The 26,114-nt window shown below is 53.9% G+C and overlaps 2 protein-coding genes and 2 non-coding genes across 5 annotated transcripts; all 4 read left to right on the top strand.

Annotated features, from left to right (window-relative positions):
• Positions 1-3,577: 3,577 nt before the first annotated feature.
• Vamp2 (vesicle associated membrane protein 2) lies at positions 3,578-7,443 on the top strand. The gene is made up of 6 exons (XM_075992077.1): positions 3,578-3,665; positions 3,699-3,744; positions 4,248-4,368; positions 4,838-4,996; positions 5,089-5,140; positions 5,729-7,443. Coding segments are annotated over exons 2-6 (351 nt in total). The 5' UTR covers positions 3,578-3,665; positions 3,699-3,742; the 3' UTR covers positions 5,746-7,443.
• Positions 7,444-9,344: 1,901 nt separating this feature from the next.
• Per1 (period circadian regulator 1) lies at positions 9,345-26,109 on the top strand. 2 transcript variants are annotated; one of them, XM_075992075.1, is made up of 23 exons: positions 9,345-9,455; positions 14,863-15,272; positions 15,413-15,511; positions 15,607-15,761; positions 15,855-15,976; positions 16,065-16,266; positions 16,405-16,456; positions 16,575-16,717; positions 17,078-17,156; positions 17,227-17,333; positions 17,510-17,663; positions 17,753-17,861; positions 17,948-18,079; positions 18,240-18,345; positions 18,453-18,618; positions 18,704-18,834; positions 19,060-19,239; positions 19,761-20,003; positions 21,029-21,636; positions 22,318-22,504; positions 22,672-22,861; positions 23,151-23,301; positions 23,871-26,109. In XM_075992075.1, the coding sequence occupies exons 2-23, from the start codon at positions 14,998-15,000 to the stop codon at positions 24,147-24,149; spliced, it is 3,870 nt and encodes a 1,289-aa protein (XP_075848190.1). In that variant the 5' UTR covers positions 9,345-9,455; positions 14,863-14,997; the 3' UTR covers positions 24,150-26,109. The 2 variants fall into 2 exon arrangements, with proteins under 2 accessions (XP_075848190.1, XP_075848191.1); XM_075992076.1 differs by lacking the exon at positions 9,345-9,455 and adding an exon at positions 13,260-13,373.
• Trnat-agu (transfer RNA threonine (anticodon AGU)) lies at positions 25,231-25,304 on the top strand. The gene has a single exon. It is a non-coding gene; the product is annotated as a tRNA-Thr (tRNA).
• Positions 25,562-25,643, top strand: Trnas-cga (transfer RNA serine (anticodon CGA)). The gene has a single exon. It is a non-coding gene; the product is annotated as a tRNA-Ser (tRNA).
• Positions 26,110-26,114: the final 5 nt, after the last annotated feature.

The raw sequence follows: 26,114 nt of genomic DNA, 5'->3' as shown, positions 1-26,114 counted from the left end.
GGATTAACAGTGGGTTTCTCCGCTTTACAACCTATAGCTCTGTTCACAAGGCCAAAGCATCTCTCTGCAAACTGAGAGCTAGCCTATGGATACGAGCTGAGTCAACTTTTAGGAGATAGATATATGACCTCTGGGTTACGCATTATCCCTGCTATGTGAAACTGGCAGCATCAAAGGGGAGACCACAGGACTTCAGTAAACACCACCTGGAAGTACCAAGGAAGACAATAGATTAAGTACAAACACTAATTTAACTAAAAAACACTGTTAATGGAGATTGTAAAGTAAGGCAATCTATATCTGAGTTTTACCTTGAGATTGTAAAGGTTCCGACCTAATGCTTGGTGGCCCTACTATAAAAAGGTGGGTTTAGAAACAGGCCTTTGCCACAGTCTGACAAAATCTATCTCTGGCTGTGGTCTCAACTAGCTGATAAGCTTTTTGTGCCTCATGGAGATATTTTATTTTATTTTTAATTTTTTTCCTGGATTCTGGTTTCTGGAATAAAGTTTGCTTCTGGTTTATTAGAATTTGGTGGTCTGTCCCCATCTTTGCCTGGACCCCCCTCCAACACAGAGTGAGTTCTGAGACAGCCAAGGCATGTTACATTGAGAAACTCTGTCTCAAAACAAACAAAGACCCCATCAAAACATTGCTCTCAGCTTAGGTTTGCCCAAATATATCAATAATATGTTAATATATCAAATGCTACCAGCATTCATAAGAGTATAGCGTATAAAACCAAGAAATTGGAAACAATCTAAAAGTTGATGAGAGCTATATTGAGGGGACAAAATCCCAGAAATTAATTATTGGCTTCTCAAGGTTTGACTCACGAGGATGGAAGGAGTTCATGAGTTAGTGTGGGGATAAGTAATCCAGCCCCCTTCCACCCCAGTCTCTAAACCCAGGAGTCCTGTGAAGAGGAAGAAAATAGTGGAGCAAGCTTTCATTAAAGTGTGATCTCTATGTCACCTACATCAGAGCCCTGAAGGAGCTCTTCAGGAATGGACCTTGGGCTGGGCAGTGGTGCGCATGCCTTTAATCCCAGCACTCGGGAGGCAGAGACAGGTAGATCTCTGTGAGTTCGAGGTCAGCCTGGTCTACAGAGGGAGTTCCAGGACAGCCAGGGCTACACAGAGAAAACAACAACAACAGAAATGAACGTTGGGCTCGCTCCTCTCCTGCATATTTTTTTATTTTTGTTCTTACCTTTGAGGGCTTTGTTTCTGTTAACTCTTTTAAAAACAACAACTACTTTTATGTGTATGGAAGTTTTGCCTGCATGTATGCCTGTGCACATTGGAGTCCAGAGGGCCCAGAAATGGTGAGATCCCCTAGGACTGGAATTACAGATGGCTGCAAGCTGCCATGTGGGAAGCTGGACCAGCCATAAATAGTCTTAACCCCTGAGCCATCGTCTCCAGGCCCCAGGCTATCTCACTTGGCAGACTGTCTTAGCACTCCGGCTCCCATGCCCCCCCCATCACCTTCCGAGCTCAGGACCCGGGCCTAGCAGTTCTGCCACCAATCCCCGGAAGCAGGCCAGCGTGGGAAGCAAGCCTCTCGGGCTCACACATACCGTGTGTGCTTTTCTTCAGCTCATCTATTCAGAGTCTCAGTCCTACCTGTTTGCAGAAAACAGTCTCGACACATTTCCAGGTGAACTCGGTTATTCTGCTACAGCCTCCCCCACCCCCAGCATTGATCTAAATTTAGTTCTTAACACCACAGCCGAGGTGGGCTGGGCTGGGCTGTGCAGTGACAGTCTCCTCTCTAAGATGAATCCACTGGGTCCTTTCCACTGTTCACATGTGCCTTCAGTTTTATCCTGCTGTTGCTGTCCCCAGAGTCCCCTGGGAAGACAACTTTCCCAGCGATATGCCAAGGCCTAACCTCCCCAGATTGGTCTGTGACTCTTCTCTCTCCCATATCCTCTGCCCTCTGCGTTTGGCTAAACCCGGATCTGAGATTTTACTGTTTCCCTTCTAGTTCAGGCCGAGTACTGGTCTGTGTGTGGGGCTCTGCTTACAGTTACTCTTTTCCCACCCTCAAAGATGTCTTCTATTCAGACACTAACTTGAAATAATGGAATTTGGCACCTTTGTTGTTCTGTGATTAAAGTAGAGTGGTCTCAGGGACAGAAAACGAGAGCCTCACAGCTGATCTGAGACCCCCACCAAAGTGGTTCTTTTCAGGAGCTCAGCCTAAACAAAGATCAGGCTCATGGCTTCTCCTGAGAGAGGAGGGCAGCCGAGAGCGAATCCTGCACCCAGCACGCACTCCCCTGCTCATTCACCTCCCCCAGACAGCTGGGAAATAACACCTCTCACGACAGAACCGGTCCTGGGGCGTCTGCTGGGAGGGGGTGGGGCACTGCAGCAGGAGGATCTCACACTCCAGAGGCCTTGGGAAGCCTGGAGTGGGAGGAAGGAAGCCAGAGCCTGCCTGCCTGTCTCTGAGATTAAGGCTCTCGTAGGGATGTAATGAGTATTCCCAACTCAGAGCCACTAGTCCTCCCCTAAAATGCCTCCTGCACCCTGGAGCCTTGCTAAAGAGACAGCTGGCTCTCTGGTCGGTCTCTAGATGCAGGATGGGCGTATGTACAGCTGCTGTGGCAGTCAGTGTACTTAAAAGGGAGCAGTCAGGGATGGACCAGGTCTAAGATAATCTCCTATTGTGTTATCTAGATCAAGCCATTTAGCAAATATTTATTGAGTGTCCACACGTGTGACGTATTTAGGGCCCTGCCAAGGTCATGTCTGTGAGGCTAATCTGCAGGTGAAGCAGTGCCTACAACACACGCCCTGCAGGTGTCACACTCCTGCCCACTGTTCTTTTTCGGCCCAGTCCCTATGCTAGAATCTAAGCTGGGGCTGGACCGTTGACCCCTGTCTGGGACCAGCCTGCGGTTACCATGTGGCAAACCAACATCAGTCAGCTTTGCCCTTCCTGGAGTCTTTAAGATTGTCTAATCTTTGTGGGATCTGCTCCAGTTTTGACTGCCAGCCACACCTGGTCTGAATTTACTTTATCTGCGAGGAGGGGCGGTTTTCACAGCCCTTGGTGTGTGTGTGTGTGTGTGTGTGCGCGCGCGCTGGGGTGTCTTCTGTTAACTCCTTTTGCTCATACCCTGCTAGAAAATCAGAGGCCCCAGACCTCCCTTGAGACATTCAGTTGCAGGGTGAGGTCAGGTCTCACAATTGCCCTCCACCCCAGCGTCAGGATTCCAGTTATCAGTCTTGTCCTGGCACCTGCCTTGGTTGCTTCTTGTTTTCCACCCTCAACCCTTTCCAGGAGCCAAGGGCGGGTCACCAGGTGTTGGGACCAGGTTGTAGGGTGAGACCTTAGGCTGTGTGAGGTAAGGACCAGTGCATCAGCTTCAAGGATGAGGGTGAGGTGTGGGTCTCGGTTGTGGGTGCCAAAAGAGGCAGGCGGCAGACGCCTTGGGGACAGCGGTGATTTGCGAGTCAGGTTCACCACTAGGGCCCACAGACCCAGCTAGACGACCCCAGGCCCTGCAGCGCCCCGCCCCCGCGGTCCGCTAGCGACGTGTCGCCTGCCGCGCCCCGCCCCCGCCGCAGTGCCCGGATGCGGGTGACGTGCGGCCGCCATCTTCCAGTCCCGGGCAGCCAGAGCCAGTCGGAGCCAGCGCGAGCCGCCGCTGCCGCCGCCGCCGCCGCCGCCGCCGCCGCCGCCGCCGTCACTGCCTCTGCCAAGTCCTCTGCCCGCTGCCCCCGCCATGTAAGTCGGGCGCCCGCCACTCGCCACCCGCGACGTTCTGCCCCGCGCGGGCCGCCACCCCGAGGAGTGGGCCGGGAAACACGGGGGTCCCGCCCGCGCCTCTCACGCGGTGGACCAGGCTGGTGCCCATGACTGCGCCTGGACGCCCGGAACCTGTCCCAGGCGGTCTGGCCCGGGCGATGGCCGCGGGAGGGAGCGGACCCGGCGTCCACCCGCCCCGCCCCAGCCACCATGGCTGTCAGTCATTTCGGGTCGACCCTGAGCAGCATCTCTGAGGTCGCTTTCATTTAACAGGCGGGGAAATTGAGGCACGAGGAGGGTCTCTCAAGGTCACACAGCTCAACCGCAGCGGGGCCGTAGAGTGACAGGGTTTCCTGTCGGGTGGCTTTTCCTCGCGCAAGGGAAGACTGGAGGGACTATGGATGGACAGGTGGATGGGTGGAGCCCCGGCCGCGGGGCCCGAGGCTTCAGGCCCTGAATCTTAATCCGTTTCTCCTCCTTAGGTCGGCTACCGCTGCCACCGTCCCGCCTGCCGCCCCGGCCGGCGAGGGTGGCCCCCCTGCACCCCCTCCAAATCTTACCAGTAATAGGAGACTGCAGCAGACCCAGGCCCAGGTGGATGAGGTGAGTGTGTGTGTGTGTGTCAAAGGTGCAAGATGATGGGGTTGGCAGATAGGTGTGGGAGCCCATCTTGGCTTGAAGGTGATGATAGTTTACGCTTGTGGGTTTTGGGTCAGAGACCCACCGTGTCCCATCTGTTTTCCTGTCAGCATGCACTTGAAGGGTTATGGGGTGTTAATCAGTTGTGCTAGGCTGGGGTGTGCCAGCTGGGGCAGGTGTGCTCTGGTCATAGGCTGATCCATATAGAGGGTGTTGCTGTGGCATCTGAAGTGTATGGCTGCAGCATGCCCCTGATGTGTGCTCCTTGCATGTCCCCAGGTGTGCTAGGCATGTTCTGTGTATGTCCTTGGCATGTTAGCCTGGAAACATCGGGTGCATGTTCCATGTGTGGCACAATGGGCACATGTTCAAGAAGTGCCCTCCTTAAGGCGTGCCTTGGCACACCCCCTGCCTCGTGGACCCCTCCCCCCAGGTGGTGGATATCATGAGGGTGAATGTGGACAAGGTCCTGGAGCGGGACCAGAAGCTATCAGAGCTGGATGATCGTGCAGATGCCCTCCAGGCAGGGGCCTCCCAGTTTGAAACAAGTGCAGCCAAGCTCAAGCGCAAATACTGGTGGAAAAACCTCAAGGTAAGGGGGCAGGAGATAGGGACAGGTCGGAGGGCCAGTGGGCAACTGAGGGCGGCACCGTTCGTCTCATTGACCCTCCCTCTCGCTCCTAGATGATGATAATCTTGGGAGTGATTTGCGCCATCATCCTCATCATCATCATCGGTGAGTGGGGCAGGAGTGTCCAAGGCCCTTTCCCTGGAGAGGTAGAGGTTTTCCCTGTGGATTCTGGGTTTTGAAGGTCATTAACCTAGTTTTTACTCTTCAACGAAAACACATTTTGCTGCTATTGGCAGTTCTGATTCATCTAGAGCCAAAAAACTAGGCTGTTGTATAGCCTTACTTTGCCTGGTTCTGGGTAATTTCTGTTAAGATTTTGAAGATAATTCTACTGGGTGAGTCCCTGGCGCTCCACTGAGAACCCTTTGGGTCTAAGAGAGCCAAGTCTGGGGATCCTAGAACTGGGGAGTGGAAGACAGTGGGGGTTGAGGGGCTTGGATGCGACCAGGAAACCAAGTTCTCCACTCTTGGATGCCCAGTGGATCCTTTGCCCTATTATGGAGTTTACAAACTCTTAATACCCACTTGTCAAGTTCTCTTTGTTATATCGGTGAAGAAACTGAGGCTCAGAGAGGGGAAGGGATGCCAGCCAGCTGGGGAGTGGGGAGGTTTGGAACAGGGCCAGGCCTGACACACTGCTTTCTTTCTCTTTCTACCCCTCTCCCTTGTCCTCCTCTCGCCCTCTCTCCACAGTTTACTTCAGCACTTAAATCCCTGAGGAGTCTGCCCTGCCTAAGAAGGGCCTCTCTCCCACCCCCAGCCGTTCCTCCACCTCTCAGCCATATCTTTCAGCCCCCCTCCCTTGGATCCGTGTGTGTGTGTCCGTGTGTGTGCCCCCTGTAAATAGCCAGCTGTTATTTATACATATATAATATTATATATATTTGGTCTGTTTGTAGTTTTATTACTAGAAGATTTTTTCCGGTTGTCCTTAACACCCCTTCCTGAGGTTCCCCTCACTTCTCTCTCTCATCCTCTGTCCCTTTTCCTCTTTTCCTGATAGCCCCAAGTCCCCTCATTTGCATCTGCTATGCAATAGCCCCTCTCTCTTCCTTCCCTTGGATTTAACTGGCCCTTCCCTAGTTTCCCTCTACAATTCCTGACCCTCCCAAAACAAAAAGCAAACTCCACAGAAACAAACAAAAACTCCCACCTGTCCAGGCTTCCCTAGGTTGCATCTTGTATCCCTTGGAAGGTTCTGAGACTGGTCCCACTTGGTCCTAAGAATTCCAAGGTTTTCTGGGAGCTTCCAAGATGTTAATTAGCATATCATTTGCATACCAACATCTTTTGCGTTTTCTTCCTTTTTGTTCCATCACTCTTCTCTGTGTTTTCTTTCTTTTCTGAAGAGTTTGTCTCCATTGGTCCTCTTATCACACTTCATTTGCACGACATTACCTGCAGGTGGTGGGGAGCCTAGGCTTTTGGGGAACCAGGCTGCTCTGGGCCCCAGAATTGCCCCCTCCCAGCCCCTCTAGTCTAGTTTACCTCCCTTACCCCATTTCCCAAACCTCTTGTACCCTTCTCTTCCTCCCCCCCAGCTGGTGTGTGTCTTGGAGTTCAGTGTGTTATGATGGACCAATAATTCTGCCACTTGGGGTCTCTCCCTACATTCCTGCTCCCCAGTTTTCATGTGGGGCACTCAACTGACATTCCCAGGAGGTCTCCCTCCCTCCCATCTGCCTGATCTGCCTCCTCCTCCCACCAGGAGAATTGGGGGCTGGCCACAATCTGATTCCTTGAGGAGGGGTGGCTCCAGTGTGTGTGTGTCATCACTGCCTTGGGGAGGAGCAGGACAAACTAGAATCCCCCCAATTCCTGCCTGAAATCTCTGGCCTCTTACTTGCTAGAGGTTGGAATGAAAACTTTCCTCCCCAATCTGGGGGTGGGTGTTGCCCCCATCACTGCCCAGCTCCTCTGACTGCCCCCCTGTATTCAGGGTGGGGGTACTAGTCACTGCCAATATGTGTATGGGACTTGCTGGATGGTGGGGATCCTCACCTTTCTCCAGGGCTGTTAAGTCCAGAGAGAGAGGGGGAGAGAGAGAAAGAGAGAGAGAGAGAGTGCAAGCTATTCCCTTTTTGGGTGAAATGATAGAAGAAGGATCTAGTCTTTTAAAATGGCACAGTTTTAGGGGTCTGAGGGTACAGCCCCTTAACCTACCACGGCGGGGGGAGTGTCCCCAAACTCTTCCCCCCAACACACCAGGTTTTCTATGTGGAGGGGAACCAAGGAGATCTAAACTGTGGTGTGAAAGGGTAGGAGAGATGCTGGGGGTGGGGGTGCTTGTGTTCTAGACCCCCAATATTATCCCAGTGTCCCCTGCCTTCCTTCTTCCCCTTCCCCATGCCCCCAATTCTGTGGCGCATCCAGATTGTGAAAATGTACAATAAACGTGTAATGAGTAACCAGGTGGTGTCTATGGTCTTTTTCTTAACCAGGATTAAGAATATTGGATCTTCAGGTATAATGGAATGGGGTGGAAAAGATTCATTGGGAGGAGCTGGCCTGTTGCTAGAGGCCATGACCTCAGTTGGGCCCTTGCAAAGTGTGATTCCCGAAGTGGCCAGGTGGGGCACTAGGAGATGAGAATCACTAAGGAATCTGGTGTGTCTAAGCCAGGTGAACTCTACAGCCTGAGGTTCCCAGCTCCCCACTCCCTGGCCTTGAGTATGCTGCTACCATTGAATTCCTGGCTACCCCTTAGGCTCTTTCAAAGCCGTTCTCTCCTGGGCTGCTCTGTGGGGGCATTTTGTCCCCTTTACAGCTCAGCACCAGACATCCAGATGAATGCTTGAAAGATCAGCTTGATGAGACAAAGCCAACTGTGGCATAAAGCTGGCTATAGATGGCATACTACCCTTGCACTTGGTTGTGTGATTGTCACTTTAGCCCCTCTCTTGAGCTCTCAAAGCTCTGTAAGTACCCCTGTCCGCATATACACACTTCAGGGGCATCACTGAGATGTAGCTGTGTAGGAAAGAGGCAGTGTTTCCCTCTGCGTTCAGGGTATAAGGGACTAGTCACTGCCAGTGTGTGTGGTACTTGCTGGATGTTGGTGATCCTTGCCTATCCAGGGCTGTTGAACCTAGAGAGAAGTGAGTCTAAGAACCACTAGAGGGCCAGGTGTGGTGTGTGCCTATAATCAAACATGCTGCCAGCCTAGTCTACATAGTGAGATCCTGCCTAAATAAAAATAACTTTTTTGGGGGGCGGGGTGGGGAGACAGGGTGTCACCATGCAGCTCTGACTGCCCTGGAACTCATGTAGAGCGAGCTGGCCTCGAGATCCAAGTGCCTCTCTGTCTCTTTCGTGTGGGATTAAAGGTGTGTGCCACCTCACCTTGCCAAGAATAAGAACTATTAGAGGTATTACTAAAAATAGATTTTTCAGGCCCTTACATTGGAGATTATTCTAGAGGGTCTAAGGTGCTCAGATGTCTTGTATTTAGCAGTACTCTATCCTAACTCCCTTTATGGAGAGTTTAAATATATTAGGCTTTTTGCATTTAATCCCTGAAATTACCTAGAGGTTTAAGCTTTCCATAGACCTTAAGACATCGACATACCTTCACGGGTGTCAGAGCTTTTTCATCAACATGTTAACATGGGAATTCTGACTGATTATGTAACCCCTGCATCTCGTCTCTTGTGCGGTTATGAGTAGTGAGCCGGCCTTGGCAAGAAGCGTCTGGCACAGAAAACAGATAGGAGGCGGTCATTTTCACCATCATCGTCATACAATATAAAGACCTCTTCACGCTAATGCTCAGACTTAAGCTTTGGGGATAATCAGAGAAACAAAACTCGGGCACCAGGAGCCTCTCGGGGTCTCTTTAAGTATCCCCACTACGCCATAGCCTATCACATCTATGCCTGCGTACAAGTCGCTCGGTACGCCTGCGCAGACTCCACAGTCTTGGGTAAGTGTCGTCAAGGAAAATCCCCAGCTTCTCGGTAAACAAGTTGCCGCGTGAGCCGGCCTGCACGTGTTCCCTACATCTCCGAGACCTCAGCCTATGAGAAAGTTTTTAGGGCAGGGCTAGCATCTGCGTCACTGACTTAGGTAGGGCGGGGTTGTTTCCACAGCCAATAAAAGCCTTGGGAGTGGGTGCGGGGTGTTGCTTCCGGTGGGATGTCCAATCAACGCGCTGGGTCGCCCCCTCCCTCACGTGGCCCTGTCACTACCGGTTGTCAAGTTATCCAATGGCAAGATGACTGCGCCCTGAAGTGCCAATGGTGGCTTTGCAAGGGCTTGTCGGCAGCACGCGGAGCGGGGCATGGGCTGGCGCCTGTAAGCCAATAAGCTTGGGAGGCGTGACAGAATAGGCAGAGGGAGGGCCTGGAGGAGCCTGTGGAGTAGCTACCCAATGTCCCCAATAGTGAAGAAATTTGGATTATGTATGTGTGCTATCGAAACTGTGAGTAGCCCCCTACTCCGGGGCGGTCGAAGTGGTTTGTTTTGTTTTTGTTCTTCTTGTGGAGATGTACTCGGCCAAAAGGGGTGTCGATGGCGTGGTGTGTGTGTGGGATCGTGCAAAGGCGTGTTCGCTGCAGTAGGAATGTTTGATGGTTGTGGGCTGCAAACTCAGCTCTAGGGAACGTCAGTGGGAGGTACCAATATCAGATGTCTCACCTCTCCAGGGTCCCCGGACCCCACTGCCTAGAGCGGAATGCTCAGAAACCCTCAGCCTCCCGAGCGAGCTGAGGCGCCTGCCTTAGGAAGCCTGAGAGCTGTTTAAGGTTGGGTGGGCTCCTCTTGGAAGAGGCAGGGAGTCGGAGCCTGGAGAAAGGCCCTGCCTGGTAGGGCAGGTGGGAGCGTGGGGTGGTGACCCAAGAAAGGTTGGTGTGCCGATTTGTGTGACTCGCAGACTGTCGCATCACGACTCTGGGTTACTGTTTCATGCGGAAAGGACAGCATCGGGGTCTTAGAGACCTGCTTGCAAACAGAAATGGGCTAGCAGTTTGTTGGTTTTGAAAGAAGAGGGTAAAGCCGGGCGGTGGTGATGCACGCCTTTAATCCCAGCACTCGGGAGGCAGAGGCAGGCGGATCTCTGTGAGTTCGAGACCAGCCTGGTCTACAAGAGCTAGTTCCAGGACAGGCTCCAAAACCACAGAGAAACCCTGTCTCGAAAAACCAAAAAAAGAAAGAAAGAAAGAAAGAAAAGAAAGAAAGAAAGAAAGAAAGAAAGAAAGAAAGAAAGAAAGAAAGAAAGAAAGAAAAGAGGGTAGAGAGCTTCTGTATTACCGGCTTGCCCACTCCTCTCGAGCTGCTAGAGGTGAGGAGGCACCAAAAATCTGCTCTGGTGTCTAGTCAGGCCTGGGGGAGGTGGGAGAGGGAGGAAGTGAGGTTCCTAGGAAAGCACTGTAACTGGAGACTTCTCAAATGATCTCTATGCTTTTGAGCACTGAAAAAAAAAATGAACTGTGGTGGTGTGTGTGGAGTAGAAACAATGCCTTGAGATCAGACTGAGAGGGAAGAGGGAACTGGATGCAGCTTGTGTTCTAGGCACCAAACTTAGAAGCAGGGGGCTGTTTGAGAGGTCCTGGCTTGACAGTGCTGGAATGAGAGGGTCAGTAACTTCACAGGGGCCCTGAGGGTGGAAGGCAGAAGGACAAGCCATCTTCAGAGCCTTAACCTCAGGCTCCATTATTAGGAAACTGAGAACATTTTATGAAGCAGAAAATTAAGGCAAGTGTAGTACTTCCTAAGTCTGAGTTGTACCTCTGAAAGGAGAGTGATACCTACCGTCAGTTGTTCTGGGGCTTAAAAAAGAACAGTGTATGTAAAGTACTTAGTCTAACGCTTGGGTCATTTAAAACAGAAATTATAAGATAACAAAACGATAGTAATAGGGATTTATGTGAATGTTGTGGCTCGGAATAATCCTCATCTTCTGTTTTTCTGCAAGTTTTGATGACTCCTCTTTTCCCTCTTCCTGACTTTTCTGGTCTGCAGGCAGCAGCCCAAATTCCATCATTCCTCCCCTGTATTCTTCTCCCAAGATCTGGGCTCCAGACAGAGGCTACTTACTCTGTCCCAGTTTGACTCCCTCATCCTAAATCCAGCTCCCTCGACCCCCTCCCACCTATGCTGTGTTGTAATAGTAACTAGAAATCCCGCCTCTGAAAGGGGCCCCTCTAGGAAGGAGCAAAGGTGAGCGTTCCCTCGCTGAACCTGGGCCTCCGATTTACCCGCGGTGGCTCTTTGGTACCTGGCCAGCAGCTGTGTACAGTTTGGTGAAAGGGAAAAGCCAAGGCCAGAAGCTGTAAGAGCCAGCTGGGAGCCCACCAACACAAATCTCGACTAGAGAGTCAGGCTTGGGGTCAGGGAAGGGGGACCCCTTCCTCCTTCCTAACCGTCTCTCCAGGAATCCCTGGCTTTTGTACGGGACGGCTGTCTTTGGGTTGGGGGAGGCGCCAAGTCTGAGTGCACGCCCTGGGCCACCAGCCAAGAGAACACGATGTTCCCTAGTGCGCTGGCCGCCGCCCTCTGGGGCTGGCTCCCTCCCAAACCGCTGCCTCTCCAGTCTCCCTGGCCCACATTCCCCCCGGCGGCCTCGCCCCGCCTCCTTCCTCCGCTTTGACGTCAGCACTGTCTCCCGCCCCCTCTTCTCCATTGACGGCAGCAGAGCCTGGTTACTGTGGGGACGGTGAGACCTGACAACCTGGGCCTTGGGATCAGGTGGGGGCTGTTGGAGGGCTGAAACCCTTTGTCTGTGTAAATGGCAGATACGGAGGTGGGCGAGCGGTGGCCGTTTGGGTCAGAGGAGGCACATCTGAATCCTTGAGAGCTGTGGAGGGAGGGAGGGTCTGAAAAACAAAAAAGGAGAGAACAGAGTTACACACAGTACGAGGGGGCAGGAAAGCAGGATCATTTTCAGGAAGAGGAAGCTGAGGAGTCAGGCACACATGTCTTTTGTTTTCCGTTTTCCTGCGTCTGTCTTTCTGGGTTGTTTTATAACACTTCTGTGTCCCAGCTTTTCTACAGATCCCTGCCCCTCCGCCCCCTCTAAGGGAAACACTATTGTTAAGGAAAGCTTTAGCCACGTGACAGCGAGGGGCGTGCACTTACAGCTGATTATGTCAGAGGCTGCTTGGAGGCCTCTTTACCTGCCACCTACGTTTCCAGGGAACCCTGAGAGGAACTACTCAGCCCAGGTCTGGGTAGAGGGAACGTGTCACTGCTGCTCACCCGGACCCAGGCTGGCTCGTTACTCCTCTCCCAGCCAAGCCCCTGCTCTCTTTAGGAGTCAGCGCACCGCTTTTCTTTTTTAAATTGTATTTTGCTGCCTCCTCTCCTCGCGAGGCTCCCTCTCTTACCTATCCTCGATGGAAACAAAGTCGTCATGTTTACGACAGTCTCCGAGGTGTCAAGTCCTGACACTAGACTGACTTCCGTTACTGCTGAGCGTACAGTAAGTGACATGGATGGGCTTGCTGCTCGAACCTTAGCTTGCTCTTTCTAAACAGCAGGAATATAAAGCCTTGCCACCCCACCTTTTTCTGTTTAGGGCCTCAGCTGCCTTCTCTGCTGCCCCCTTTGCAGTTCTGGTTTCCTGGCCCCCACTTTGGGGGCAGCCCCGAATGTGGGTGGCTGCATCCTCTGCAGAGAGGTGGTGCTAGTCACCAAGTAGGCTGCCTGGAGACCTTTTCTCTGATTGGCCATCGAGGCACCTGCTTTTGTTTCCTTTCACTGTAGCCATTGGCTCTCGCTGCCCTTTCTATTATCTGTATCCTCCCATCACCCACTCACCCCTTAATGACACGTGGACCCTCAATTGTCCTTCTCCCAGGATCTGAAGTGTCAGATCAAGGGATTAGATTCTTTGAGACAAGGTTGGGGAGAAGCCAGGAAATATCAGTCTACGTTTTTCTCTTTCCCACTCCCCATGGGTAGCTCCAGGACAGGTGTCTTGTTCTGCAAGGCTGGTCTGTTCCGGAAGTAGGTTTCTCTTGAACACCCACTGGGACCCAGACATTTTCCCTGAAAAGGAGTAGCTTCCCCCCCCCCTTCACTTCCCCTTCGTTATTTACCGTGCGAGGCATCCTGAACCCATTGGCTGACTGAGCGCTGTCTGAGGCCCTTCAGCCCAGCACCAGCACCCAAGTCCACGTGCAAGGATGTGTGTGACACAGCCCTGACCTCAGTGGGAACCAGTAGCCAATCAGGTGCCAGGGAGAGATCCTTAGCCAACTGGGGGCGGGGCTTGCGGCTCTTCGGGCAGAAGGCCAATGAGGGGCAGGGCCTGGCATTATGCAACCCGCCTCCCAGCCTCTCGGAGCTTCTCGGTTGCTAGCTGAAACCGCAGGCGGCTGGAGGGCGCTCGAACGGCCAGGTAGGGATCTCTACTGCAATCCTAGGGCTAGTCTTTGTCCCGGAGCTTGGCTAGCTACCCCTTCTTCCAATGTGATGGGTCATTTTCAGCTCTGGCGCTTGGACAACGAATCACTAATCCGCCTTTCTTGTCCCTGTCCACCCCTTCCCCGCCCCTGGGGCCCTAGGTGTTCAACCCTTCCCGGGTTGCCTGCGTTTCTTCCTCGCTCACCTTACCTCCTGCTCTGCGTCTCCATCGCAGCCATCCTAAGCCCAACAACAAACCTTTAGCGAATGTGGCCCCTTACCCTTTCTTGTCACTCGGGCGGGGGAGTCCTCGGGTTTACTCTGGCACAAAGACCCCTTTAGGTTTTTGCTCCCTGCCTTCCTCCCTCCAATTCCTGGCCCCATGCCGGTCGTGATGTCAGCCGCTTCATGCTGGAACATCCTGTTCTCAGTGCTATTGCTAGTTCTTGCTGTTGGCCACAGCCTCCCCTTTTCTCCTGGTGCTTGGAAAATACTTGGGATGGGGGTGTGGTTAGACAGGGAGTAGAGGAAAGAGCTATATGTTGGTTGTTATGTGTCCCCTACCTAAGGCGGCGGTAGCGTTAACTAGAAAAGTAGGGGACTGGAAAAGATGCTTGGGTCCTGCCTATGCCAAGTGGTAACTCCAGTCCTCATGTTCGGAAGTGGGCAGGGGCCCAAGAAAGAAAAGCAGTGTCTTGATCAGAGTGATGAAGCAAGGCAAGAGCTAGAATGGGGGCGTTTCCACAGAGAGGAGAGGCCGTGTATTTCTCCCTGGGGAGGCTAGAACCTGCTCCTGGAGTCCCTATAGCTCATCTCTTCACATGGCTCCTGGGCCCCTTCGGCCCTGGGAATTTGTTAAGATGGGTGACCCCGGGTCTTTGCAAGCCAGTATGAGAGTGGTTTGGCCAGTGTTGAGAGTGGGTCGGTTTTCCACTTCCACAGCAATAGGGGGTGGGGGAAGGGTCGCTCCTGCCCTCCTGTGGTCCCTCCAGCAACCGCTGAGCTCAGCGGCTGACGTCGGTTTCCCAGGCGACCGTGGCTGTGGCGGAAGCGCGTGGTGGGGCCAGGCACATCGACGCGCATGTGCAGCGGGGGTGGCACCGCCCCCGGATAAAATTAGCCCGGAAGCCTAAATATAGGAGGCCATCAGCTCACCCCCTGCTCTGAGAGGCCTCAGAGTCCCAGACCAAGTGGGGACCTGATAAGCATTTGGGGGATAGGAAACCTGCAAGCTTTGTCCCACAGCCATAGTTCTAGTTAATTGTTCAGGCTCTACCCACTCCACACTGGCAGAGGGCGGAAGAGAAGGCCTCAGAGAGTACCTTCCTACCTGTGGTATCCTAAGGGGACCGGGAAACAGAACTTAGCTCTCTTTCTAGTGTTAGCTCCAGGCCTGAGTCCCATCAGTGAGGGACAGGAAGGACTGCCTGTTGCCAGCAGGTGCTCAGCTTCGCTAAACCTTCCTTCTTGGTTTCTTTTTCTAGGTGCTGCGATTAAATTAGTAAGCCCTCAGAGTCAGGCATCCCACCTTCCTTATCCAAGCCTCAAAAGCACCCCGTTGTGCACCCGTGGTGACCTCTTCACCTTCCCTGTCTTGTCCTCCGCTGCATGGCCCAAACATGAGCGGCCCCCTAGAAGGGGCTGATGGGGGAGGAGACCCCAGGCCCGGAGAACCTTTTTGTCCAGGAGGAGTCCCATCACCTGGGGCCTCCCAGCACCGGCCTTGCCCAGGGCCCAGCCTGGCTGATGACACTGATGCAAACAGCAATGGCTCAAGTGGCAATGAATCCAATGGACACGAATCCAGGGGTGCGTCTCAGCGGAGTTCTCATAGCTCCTCTTCCGGCAATGGCAAGGACTCAGCCCTGCTGGAGACCACTGAGAGCAGCAAGAGGTGTGTGCGTGCGTGCGTGTGTGCGTGTGTGTGTGTGTGTGTGTGTGTGTGTGAGTGTGCATGTACTTCGGAGTCTAGCAGTCCTAGCACCGTGCTGTTGATCACATGGCCCTCACCTTGGATTGTTGCTTCTTTTCTAGTACAAATTCCCAGAGCCCATCCCCACCAAGCAGTTCCATTGCGTATAGCCTCCTGAGTGCCAGCTCGGAGCAGGACAACCCGTCTACCAGTGGCTGCAGGTGTGTGGCGTGAGTGCTGTGGGAGATGGCCAGGGGAGCAGGGCTGGACTCTGGGGCTAATGTCTTTACCCCTTCGTTCCTTGTGGGCCTTGTAGCAGTGAACAGTCAGCTCGGGCCAGGACCCAGAAGGAACTCATGACCGCACTTCGGGAGCTCAAACTTCGACTGCCACCTGAACGTCGGGGCAAGGGCCGCTCTGGGACCCTGGCCACACTGCAGTATGCCTTGGCATGTGTCAAGCAGGTGCAGGGTGAGTGGAGCATCCTGACTGTGTGGCTGGGGCATGAATTATTGTAAGTTCCATTCTCTTTACTGAGATGGCTTGAATACCCTTATCCTACAGCTAACCAGGAGTATTATCAGCAGTGGAGTCTGGAGGAGGGTGAGCCTTGTGCCATGGACATGTCTACTTACACCCTGGAGGAACTGGAGCATATCACATCTGAATACACTCTTCGCAACCAAGTCAGTGGCACCTTGGATCCTCTGTTCTCACACACCCTCATCCCCATTCCTACAGCTTCTAAGTTTCCACTTCATCTTGGTCTCCTAGGATACCTTCTCTGTGGCCGTGTCCTTCCTGACAGGCCGGATTGTCTATATTTCTGAGCAGGCGGCTGTCCTGCTGCGTTGCAAGCGGGATGTGTTCCGGGGTGCCCGCTTCTCGGAGCTCCTAGCTCCCCAGGATGTGGGTGTCTTCTATGGATCTACTACACCATCTCGACTGCCCACTTGGGGCGCTGGGACCTCTACAGGTAAAGTGCCCTATGCTATGCAGAGGACGGAACAGCTCCCGGAAGCTGCTGCTATGAGCAGTCTGAACCTTGGCTCTTTTCCTGGGCTCTTCTCAGCCAGGATGGCACTGTGCTTATGGTCATTCTCATCCGTTCTAGGGTCAGGCCTCAAAGACTTCACCCAGGAAAAGTCTGTCTTCTGCCGAATCAGGTAGGTAGGGAGAGTAGGAGGCAGGCCTTCTCTCCTATTCACCCGTTATCTCTGTGATGGACAAGAGGGTGGGTGGTTTTCCCCTGGAAACCTCTAACCTTCATCTTTCCCTCTCCAGAGGCGGTCCTGACCGAGATCCAGGGCCGCGGTACCAGCCGTTCCGCCTCACCCCATATGTGACCAAGATTCGGGTCTCAGATGGGGCCCCTGCACAGCCATGCTGCCTGCTCATTGCGGAGCGCATCCACTCTGGCTATGAAGGTGCTTAGGCTAGGGCCCGGGCCCTGGCCCTGGGGGAGATGGGAGGACGGTTTTCCCTCCAGGATGGGGTGAAGTTAAGATGAGAATCTGGGAGGTACAAGCGGGGTCCTTAGGGTTTAGGAAGGTTGTCAGGAAGAGGGGTCAGGCCGTGCTGAGGTAGGGTAGGATGAAATCACTGAGCTGTGACAGGTGATTCTCAGTGTCATCTCTGGTGTGAGTCACCAGATGACTCAGGCTCTCCGGGGGCCATCGAGCCAGGTCTGAGCTGAGAGGAGGAATGCCGGGCAGCAGACCCTCAGCAGAGAGGAGGGCTGAACAGCTAGCCCTCTGTGAATGAAACCTTCACGTTCTGTGCTGCAGCTCCGCGGATCCCTCCTGACAAGAGGGTCTTCACCACACGACACACACCCAGCTGCCTCTTCCAGGATGTAGATGAAAGGTAAGGTAAAGACATGAGGAAGGTGGGTAACTAGGGCCAACCCGTGGTCTGACAGCTCCTCTCATTGCAGGGCTGCGCCGCTGCTGGGCTACCTGCCCCAGGATCTCCTGGGGGCTCCAGTGCTCCTCTTTCTGCATCCTGAGGACCGACCCCTCATGCTGGCCATTCATAAGAAGAGTGAGTTCTCCTCATCTTGCTCTCCTGCCCTGCTTGTTCCCAGGGTTGCTTAACTGCCCTTGCGGTAATGTCGCTCAATGCTTTGGTCTCTTGTGTGTCTACGTGTGCCTCTCTCTCCACCTTACTTTGTTCCGTTCTCCCACCCACTAACACCACCTCCTTTCCTGCCCCCACAGTTCTGCAGCTGGCAGGCCAGCCCTTTGACCACTCTCCTATTCGCTTCTGTGCTCGGAATGGGGAATATGTCACCATGGACACGAGCTGGGCCGGCTTTGTACACCCCTGGAGTCGCAAGGTGGCTTTCGTGTTGGGCCGCCATAAAGTGCGCACGTAAGTGTGCCATTTCTCTGATCTGGCACTGGGGATGGGGCACTAGGACAGGATCAAGGAAAGGACTGTACACCCTTACCATCCTGCAGGGCACCCCTGAATGAGGACGTCTTCACTCCCCCAACCCCCAGCCCGGCTCTGTCCCTGGACTCTGATATACAGGAGCTCTCGGAGCAGATCCATCGACTGCTGTTGCAGGTGCGAGTTGAGGAAGGCCTCAAGAGTGAAGTGGTCCAGGGGCAGGATGTAGATATCTAACCAACCCATCTTTCTCCTTGTGGCAGCCTGTGCACAGCTCCAGCCCCACAGGACTCTGTGGAGTTGGCCCTCTGATGTCCCCTGGTCCTCTCCATAGCCCTGGCTCCTCCAGTGATAGCAATGGGGGTGATGCTGAGGGGCCTGGGCCTCCTGCTCCAGTGAGTAGCCTTCTCCCAAGTCACCTTTCTCATGGTCCGCTCTCTTGGGACATTGCCTGTTCTTCATGCTACCATTGCCTAGGCTCCCGGGTCTTCTTACTGATACTTGGGCCCCAGGCAGTAGCACCCCAATGCTGCCCAGTGCTCTGCTGTCCCACAGGTGACTTTCCAGCAGATCTGTAAGGATGTGCATATGGTGAAGCACCAGGGACAACAGCTCTTCATTGAGTCCAGGGCCAAGCCTCCTCCTCGGCCCCGCCTCCTTGGTAAGTTGGTAACATAGTAGAGCACAGGGATGGGGATTAAAGCCTCAGGTTCCCCTTACCCTCATTCCTAACCCACTTACCTTTTCTTCTCCTTGTCCCTGCTACAGGTACATTCAAGGCCAAAGTCCTTCCCTGCCAGTCCCCAAACCCTGAACTGGAGGTGGCCCCTGCTCCCGACCAAGCCCCACTAGCCTTGGCCCCTGAGGAGCCGGAGAGGAAGGAAGCCTCCAGCTGTTCCTACCAGCAGATCAATTGCCTGGACAGCATCCTCAGGTAAGGCCTGCCAGTCACCTTCTCTCTCAGGCTTTCTTTCCTGCCCTAGGCCCTGCCCTTAAACTCTTTGCTTTGTCCACCCCAGGTATTTGGAGAGCTGCAACATTCCCAGCACAACAAAGCGTAAATGTGCCTCCTCCTCTTCCTGCACTGCCTCCTCCGCCTCTGATGACGACAAGCAGAGGGCAGGCCCAGTTCCTGTGGGGACCAAGAAAGGTAAAGACAGTGCATGCCTGGCTCCCATTGCCCTGTAGTCCTGGTAATCCCGAGCTTTGACACTCCTGCCTTGGGGGCTCCTACCTGCTCTTCCCGGCCCTCCTTTCTTGCCTCCTGATCTCCAGGTTCCTCCCTTGAGCCAATCCTTCCCCACTCTTCCCTGGGATTCCCTCTCTGGACCTTCCAAGGGATAGGGTGGGTAACCAGTGCCATCTCTCCGCACAGATCCGACGTCAGCAGTGCTGTCTGGGGAGGGGGCCACTCCTCAGAAGGAGCCAGTGGTGGGAGGCACCCTGAGCCCGCTCGCCCTGGCCAATAAGGCAGAGAGCGTGGTGTCTGTCACCAGTCAGTGTAGCTTCAGCTCCACCATCGTCCATGTGGGAGACAAGAAGCCCCCGGAGTCGGGTATGGGCATGAGTGAGGGGTAGTGACTGGGCCCCACTTGATCCCTCTCTTTTCTCCCTGCCTTTTTCCCCCTTCCCCCATGGAGAGAAGGAGGCCACCTTAGCTCCTCACTGTCTACCCTGCTAACCTCTGATGCTTGCTCCCCACCCCCACCCCATTCTTCTTCCTGTGTTCTTACTGTCAGTTGAACCATAAAAGCAGGGTGTAAGGGGAGGGGGACCAACACAGAGGTGCTGACCATAGAGGAACTAAAGCAAGGAATAGGAAGACTCTTCGGAATCTTTGGGTAGACCTTAAACGAGTGAAAAGCAAGATGTGGGCTTCTTTTAGGCAGAGGTGTTACCCCAGGGGTTCCTGCAGGGTCTTGCCCATGGCTGGGGACTGAGCATCCTCTTTTCTCCTGGGATAGTTTTGCATGGGAAGAAAAGTCCAGGACTAGCTCTTGGTGGGGAGGTTGTGGTGTGGATGTGCTGATGTCTGAGATGTTTCTCACCACTTTTTCCCCATCTCACCTTCCTTAGACATCACCATGATGGAGGACCTGCCTGGCCTAGCCCCTGGCCCAACCCCTAGCCCAGCCCCCAGCCCCACAGTAGCTCCTGACCCAGCCCCAGATGCTTACCGCCCAGTGGGTCTGACCAAGGCCGTGCTGTCCCTGCACACACAAAAGGAAGAGCAAGCCTTCCTCAGCCGCTTCAGAGACCTTGGCAGGCTTCGTGGACTTGACAACTCTTCTGTGGCACCCTCCGCCCCTGGCGAGCGAGGTAGGCACCTGGGCCTTCCTTGAGATGCTTTTTACGCAGCCAGCCTAGGGCCAGGTGCTGAGGGTGGACATGTGGTGGTGAGGGAGATGTTTCTGCCCTGGGACCCAGGCTGATGCAGTCTGCACCCTCAGGACCCTGTTTAGACACCTAGATAGCTTCTTCCTGCTAGGCCAGGCTTCCGGGCTGGAAACTGAGGAGGGAAGCTTGGGGGGCTGGCACTGAGACGAGCGGGTGAAAGTGCTCCGTTCCAGGTAAGCTCCTCGAGTCCTAGCCTGGGAACGGCAAAAGTTGCCCTCACATGAGACTCAGCATCACTGATGGCGATCTGCAGAGACTGGGCCACTCTCGGATGGGGCTGGACTTCCAGATGGAAAGTAGTCTGTCTAGGTACCTGCAGGAGACCTCTGCAGGCACCTGCAGGACGTAGGACTGAGGCCTGGCCTATTCTGCCCACCAAATTGCTCCATTGTGAGTTAGGCAGAGCACAGCTTCAACTGGCAGGACAAGTATCCAGGCTGACCCAGCCTGAGGGATTTTGGCAGAAGTACTGAAGTCACCTGCCTATTCATCCGTGGACCCCATTCTGCCTTTTCTTATCCACCAGTGTGCCTCTGTTTTGCACACCCCAGCTTGACCCTCATGTAACCTTGCCCTTCCCTGACTTTTTTCACAATAAACCCCCCTGTCCCCTGGCTCCTGTCATTCGTCCCTGGAACTTTCCCTACTTTCTAGCTTCTAGTTTTTTTTTTTTTTTTTTTTGGTTTTTCGAGACAGGGTTTCTCTGTAGCTTTGGAGCCTGTCCTGGAACTCGCTCTGTAGACCAGGCTGGTCTCGAACTCACAGAGATCCACCTGCCTCTGCCTCCCGAGTGCTGGGATTAAAGGCGTGCGCCACCATCGCCCGGCTCTAGTTTGTTTTTTTGCGTGCAGGCTGAGCAGCTCTTTCGGCCCTTTGCCTGTCCTTCTCAGTGTGTTAGGGCAGTGGAGGTGGCAGGCTCCTTGCTAACCCTGGTCTTTCCCCCACAGGCTGCCACCATGGTCCCATGCCCCCTGGTCGCCGACACCACTGCAGATCTAAAGCAAAACGTTCTCGTCACCACCAGACTCCCCAGCCTGAAGCTCCTTGCTATGTCTCCCATCCTTCCCCTGTGCCCTCTTCTGGACCCTGGCCGCCCCCACCAGCCACTACCCCCTTCCCAGCAGTGGTCCAACCCTACCCACTCCCAATGTTCTCCCCTCGAGGAGGTCCCCAACCTCTTCCCCCTGCCCCCACACCTGTGTCCCCTGCTACTTTCCCTTCTCCCTTGGTGACTCCAATGGTGGCCTTGGTGCTCCCTAACTATCTATTCCCTGCCCCACCTAGCTATCCATATGGGGTATCCCAGGCCCCTGCTGAGGGGCCACCTACTCCTTCCCACTCGCCTTCTCCATCCCTGCCCCCACTGGCCCCTAGCCCCCCGCACCGCCCAGACTCCCCACTGTTCAACTCAAGATGCAGTTCCCCACTTCAGCTCAATCTGCTGCAGCTTGAGGAGTCCCCCCGCACTGAGGGGGGTGCTGCTGCAGGGGGCCCTGGAAGCAGTGCTGGGCCCCTCCCTCCCAGTGAGGAGGCTGCTGAGCCAGAGGCCAGACTGGTGAGCAACAAGTCCCTCTTCCCCCTCTCCCAATGCCCTCAGCCCTTGCCCCTCTTCTGCCTGGTTCAGTTCTCAGCTGCCTGGAGTTGCTGTGGGTGGGTGGGGTCCAAGCGGAGTTTGTGAGTGGAGCAGAACTCAGCTGCCTCCCCTGGGAAGGGGCGGTTCTGTCCCACAGGTGGAGGACGTCACAGTGAACATCAGTGTACATTCTGAGAGTGTATCTGCCTCCCCTGGGAAGGGACGGTTCTGTCCCACAGGTGGAGGACGTCACAGTGAACATCAGTGTACATTCTGAGAGTGTATCTGCCTCCCCTGGGAAGGGACGGTTCTGTCCCTCAGGTGGAGGACGTCACAGTGGACATCAGTGTACATTCTGAGAGTGTATCTGCCTCCCCTGGGAAGGGACGGTTCTGTCCCTCAGGTGGAGGACGTCACAGTGGACATCAGTGTACATTCTGAGAGTGTATCTGCCTCTTGGGGAGGGTCTGCATTATGTTCCCTGCTACTCCTCAGCTCTCTCCTCTCAGCTTGGCCCTGTGTCATGGAGCAGGGAGCACAGATGTGTTGGGTTGGGTTAGGTGTGTCTCCTGGTTCTCCTCGGCAGTAGAAGCAGTTGAGAAGAAGCCACAGCGTTGCCTCCTTACTGCCTTCCTGTCCCCCTCCACCCCTCTCTGTCTCCAGGTGGAGGTAACTGAGTCCTCCAATCAGGACGCACTTTCAGGCTCCAGCGATCTGCTGGAGCTACTACTACAAGAAGATTCCCGCTCTGGCACAGGCTCTGCAGCCTCGGGCTCCCTGGGCTCTGGCTTAGGCTCTGGGTCTGGTTCAGGATCCCATGAAGGGGGGAGCACCTCAGCCAGCATTACTCGTGAGTGCCATCCTCCAGGACTTCCAGAGTAGGACAGAGATGGGGAGGTGGGAAGCTAAGCCCCAGTTTGACCTAATTTGTTAAGACCAGGGGCTGGACACAGTGAGCCTTAGAGGGTGGATGTGTTAGCCAGACTGGCTCCATTGGCCTTCCCCACTCCTCCACAGGCAGCAGTCAAAGCAGCCACACAAGCAAGTACTTCGGTAGCATTGACTCTTCAGAGGCTGAGGCGGGTGCTGCTCAGGCCAGGACTGAGCCTGGGGATCAGGTCATCAAGTATGTGCTCCAGGATCCCATCTGGCTGCTCATGGCCAATGCTGACCAGCATGTCATGATGACTTACCAGGTGCCTGCCAGGTGAGCTTTAGAGGCCTCCTCGTCTTTCCTTTCAGAGCAGCACAGACTAGCCTCCCTGCACGACCCAGATATCTGAGGTTCTTTCTGGGGCGGGTCTGACCTGGAGGTGCCCATCGTGGCATAAGCCCCTGTCCTTTGGGGCCCAGGAGTAGTTGAGAGTAGCTTTCCGGGTATTGAAATCTTACTTGCCGTCAGGGAGGGCACAGAAGACAGCGGGTTAAGGAATTGTGGTTGAAGATGAATGGCAACATCATGGGTCTGGATCCTATCCTCTACCATCCTCACGCAGGGACACGGCCTCTGTGCTGAAGCAAGACCGGGAGAGGCTCCGAGCCATGCAGAAGCAACAGCCACGGTTCTCGGAGGACCAGCGGCGGGAACTGGGTGCTGTGCACTCCTGGGTCCGGAAGGGCCAGCTGCCTCGAGCCCTTGATGTCATGGTGAGAGAAGTCTGGGAAGCCAGGAAGAGACTAGGGTGGAAGAAATTGAGCTCAGGTTCAAGGGATAGAGGAGTAAAGTCTGGTCTCAGTGTCTTTGGATCATTAATTCTGAAGGATGCTAATTCCCTAAATCTGTTGTTGCATTATGTAATGTTAAACCATATTACCTCATGAGTTTTCACAGAACTTGTCTGCCCCCCTCATACCATCCCATAGTAGTGGGGAGCACTTTCTTAAAATTTTTCAGATTTCTGTATATGAGTGTTTTTGTCTGCGTATATGTCTATATAGCACATGTGTGCCTGGTCCTGTGTCCATGGAGGTCAGAAGCGGGAGCTCTGGAACTGGAGTTAAGGATGGTTGAGTACCATGTGGGTACTGATGTCTGAACTGGGCTCTCCAGCTCCTTCACTGGAGGATTTTCCAACCCTGTTAGCCCTTAGCCACACGTGTGGACTGGTTTCTTGGGAGATTATTTTGGGACTCAGGGTTAGGTTAAGGTTGGGATGCTGGGCTTGCCAACTCCCACTGAGGAGCCTGCTTAACTCATGTCCTGCTTTCCCTCTAAGGCTTGTGTGGACTGCGGTAGCAGCGTTCAAGATCCTGGCCATTCTGATGACCCACTCTTCTCAGAACTGGATGGATTGGGGCTGGAGCCCATGGAGGAGGGTGGAGGCGAGGGTGGTGGTGGTGGTGATGCTGGTGGTGGTGCTGGTGGTGGTGAGGAGGCCCAGACTCAAACTGGGGTTAAGGGCTCAAGCTCTCAGGACTCTGCCATGGAGGAAGAAGAACAAGGTGGGAACTCATCCAGTCCAGCTTTACCTGCAGAAGAAAACGGCACCAGCTAGTCTCCATTTGGGGGGTCACTTACAGCAGTCTATGAGAGGCTTCCTTTTCAACCATGTTGGGGTTCTTAGAACTCAAGATATGGCCGGACCAACCAATAGGAAACTGCCCCAGCTTCTCCCCACACAGGGGGCAGGACCCCCCACTACCAGTCCAGGACCCAGGAGCTGCCTCTGGCCTCTTAGCAGAGAGCAGAAGATTTCAGCCCAGTTTGGAGGATTGTCTGTCCCCACCCTGCTGAGGAGACCTTCCCTCATCCAGTTCAGGTGGCTGACAAGCTGCTGAATTGGCCTCTTCAATCTCAGCTAAGCCTGAGTCCCAGTCAGAGGGTTGGGGCCGCACTTATTTATTGGGGGAGACAGCTCACTCTCCTACCTCATCTCAAGATGGGAGGAGGGGAGCCTGGGGTCCATGTATAGGACCCAGGGGTTTTGAACCCCTAGCTGCTCCAGGGTAGGGGAGGTTGGTGGACCATGGAGTCCCTGGTGCTGCCCCTCAGGTGGGACCCAGGTGTTCTCAGCTCTACCCTCTACCAATGGCATTTGTGTTTTTGATATTGTGTCTGTTATTTTTTTTTTTTAAATACAAAATGAAAAACCAAAAACTCAAGACTTTGTGGAATGAAGTCGGGAGTTTGGGTGAGGGGAGGATTGTCCCTACCACCAGCAAGGTTGTAATAGGTGGGTTGATGAGCCCTATTCGGGCTTTGCTCACACAATAGAACTACACTTTACCATTACCTTAGTTAGTTAGCTTGGTTATCCTGCGACGCAGAGAAGCAAGAAGAATGTGGTTAAGGTCTCTGGCAAGCTCGTCTCAGCTACTGTGGCAGAAGCACGTGGGAGCACTGGGAAACCCGTGGTAGTTTAGCTGAATTCTTTAGCCTCACCTCAATACACCAGCGGAAACAGTTCTTCAGCCGGTCAGTTTGGGTCGCTAAGACATCAGACCCCTCACTCCTGCAAGGAAGGAGCCCGAGTGGGTTGAATCGACCGAAGTACAGTTCAAATTTTTGGACTTCACTTTTCCCTGCTCACCTCCCGTCAGTAACAGCTGGTCCTAAAAGCGCCAAGCAAGCCCGTTGGCGCCGTGGCTTAGCTGGTTAAAGCGCCTGTCTAGTAAACAGGAGATCCTGGGTTCGAATCCCAGCGGTGCCTGACTTGTCTGGGATGTCGGCAATATTATTGCCGAATTATTGACGTCTGCCGCGAAGGCGTTCTCTTCTCCACCTAGGCCCTTCCGAGGGCCAGCTTTCTGAGATTCCGAAGCTGCCAGTTCCTCGCGGGAACTGGTTTTACCGGGTACCACCGCGGCCTGCACGCGCACAGCTGCTTTTACAAAACTGCCGAGTCCTCCGAGGGCCAGGGCCTTAATAGGCAGCTATAGTTCCACAACTAGTCCGTGGCCGCACGCGGCTGTGATGGCCGAGTGGTTAAGGCGTTGGACTCGAAATCCAATGGGGTTTCCCCGCGCAGGTTCGAATCCTGCTCACAGCGTAGTAGTTGGTTTTGGTATTAGGTGTTCGTGCTTTGGTTAGCGGAAAAACAGTTCGTTTTCTAGTTCTTTCTTTCTTTGTAGACGCGCTCACTGAGATTAAGCCACCTGGGATCAGCTCGCTAGCGCCCCCGTGCGAAGCTGAAACTACCGTGGACTCAATTCCAAACCACAAAGATTCCCAGCTCCACTCAAAATCTACTCAACCTTTTCCTCTACTTTTCAACTGTGTCATCCGAAACCACGAATCTCCCATTCGCCTCTCCTTCAAATCTATTTTTCATTTTTGAGATTGTAATTTGATTTCATTTCTCACTTCCCTTTCCTTCCCTCCCTTCAAAACCTCCTGTATACTCCTCCCTGCTCTCCTTCAGATTCATGACCTTATTTTTCTAATTGTTATTGCATGCATATAGATATATGTATATACACATATATTCCCAAATATAGCCTGTTCGGTTCGTATAATGCTA

This window comes from Microtus pennsylvanicus, chromosome 11 (assembly GCF_037038515.1).
Source record: "Microtus pennsylvanicus isolate mMicPen1 chromosome 11, mMicPen1.hap1, whole genome shotgun sequence".
NCBI lineage: Eukaryota > Metazoa > Chordata > Mammalia > Rodentia > Cricetidae > Microtus > Microtus pennsylvanicus.
This window is presented reverse-complemented; position numbering and strand designations above follow the sequence as displayed.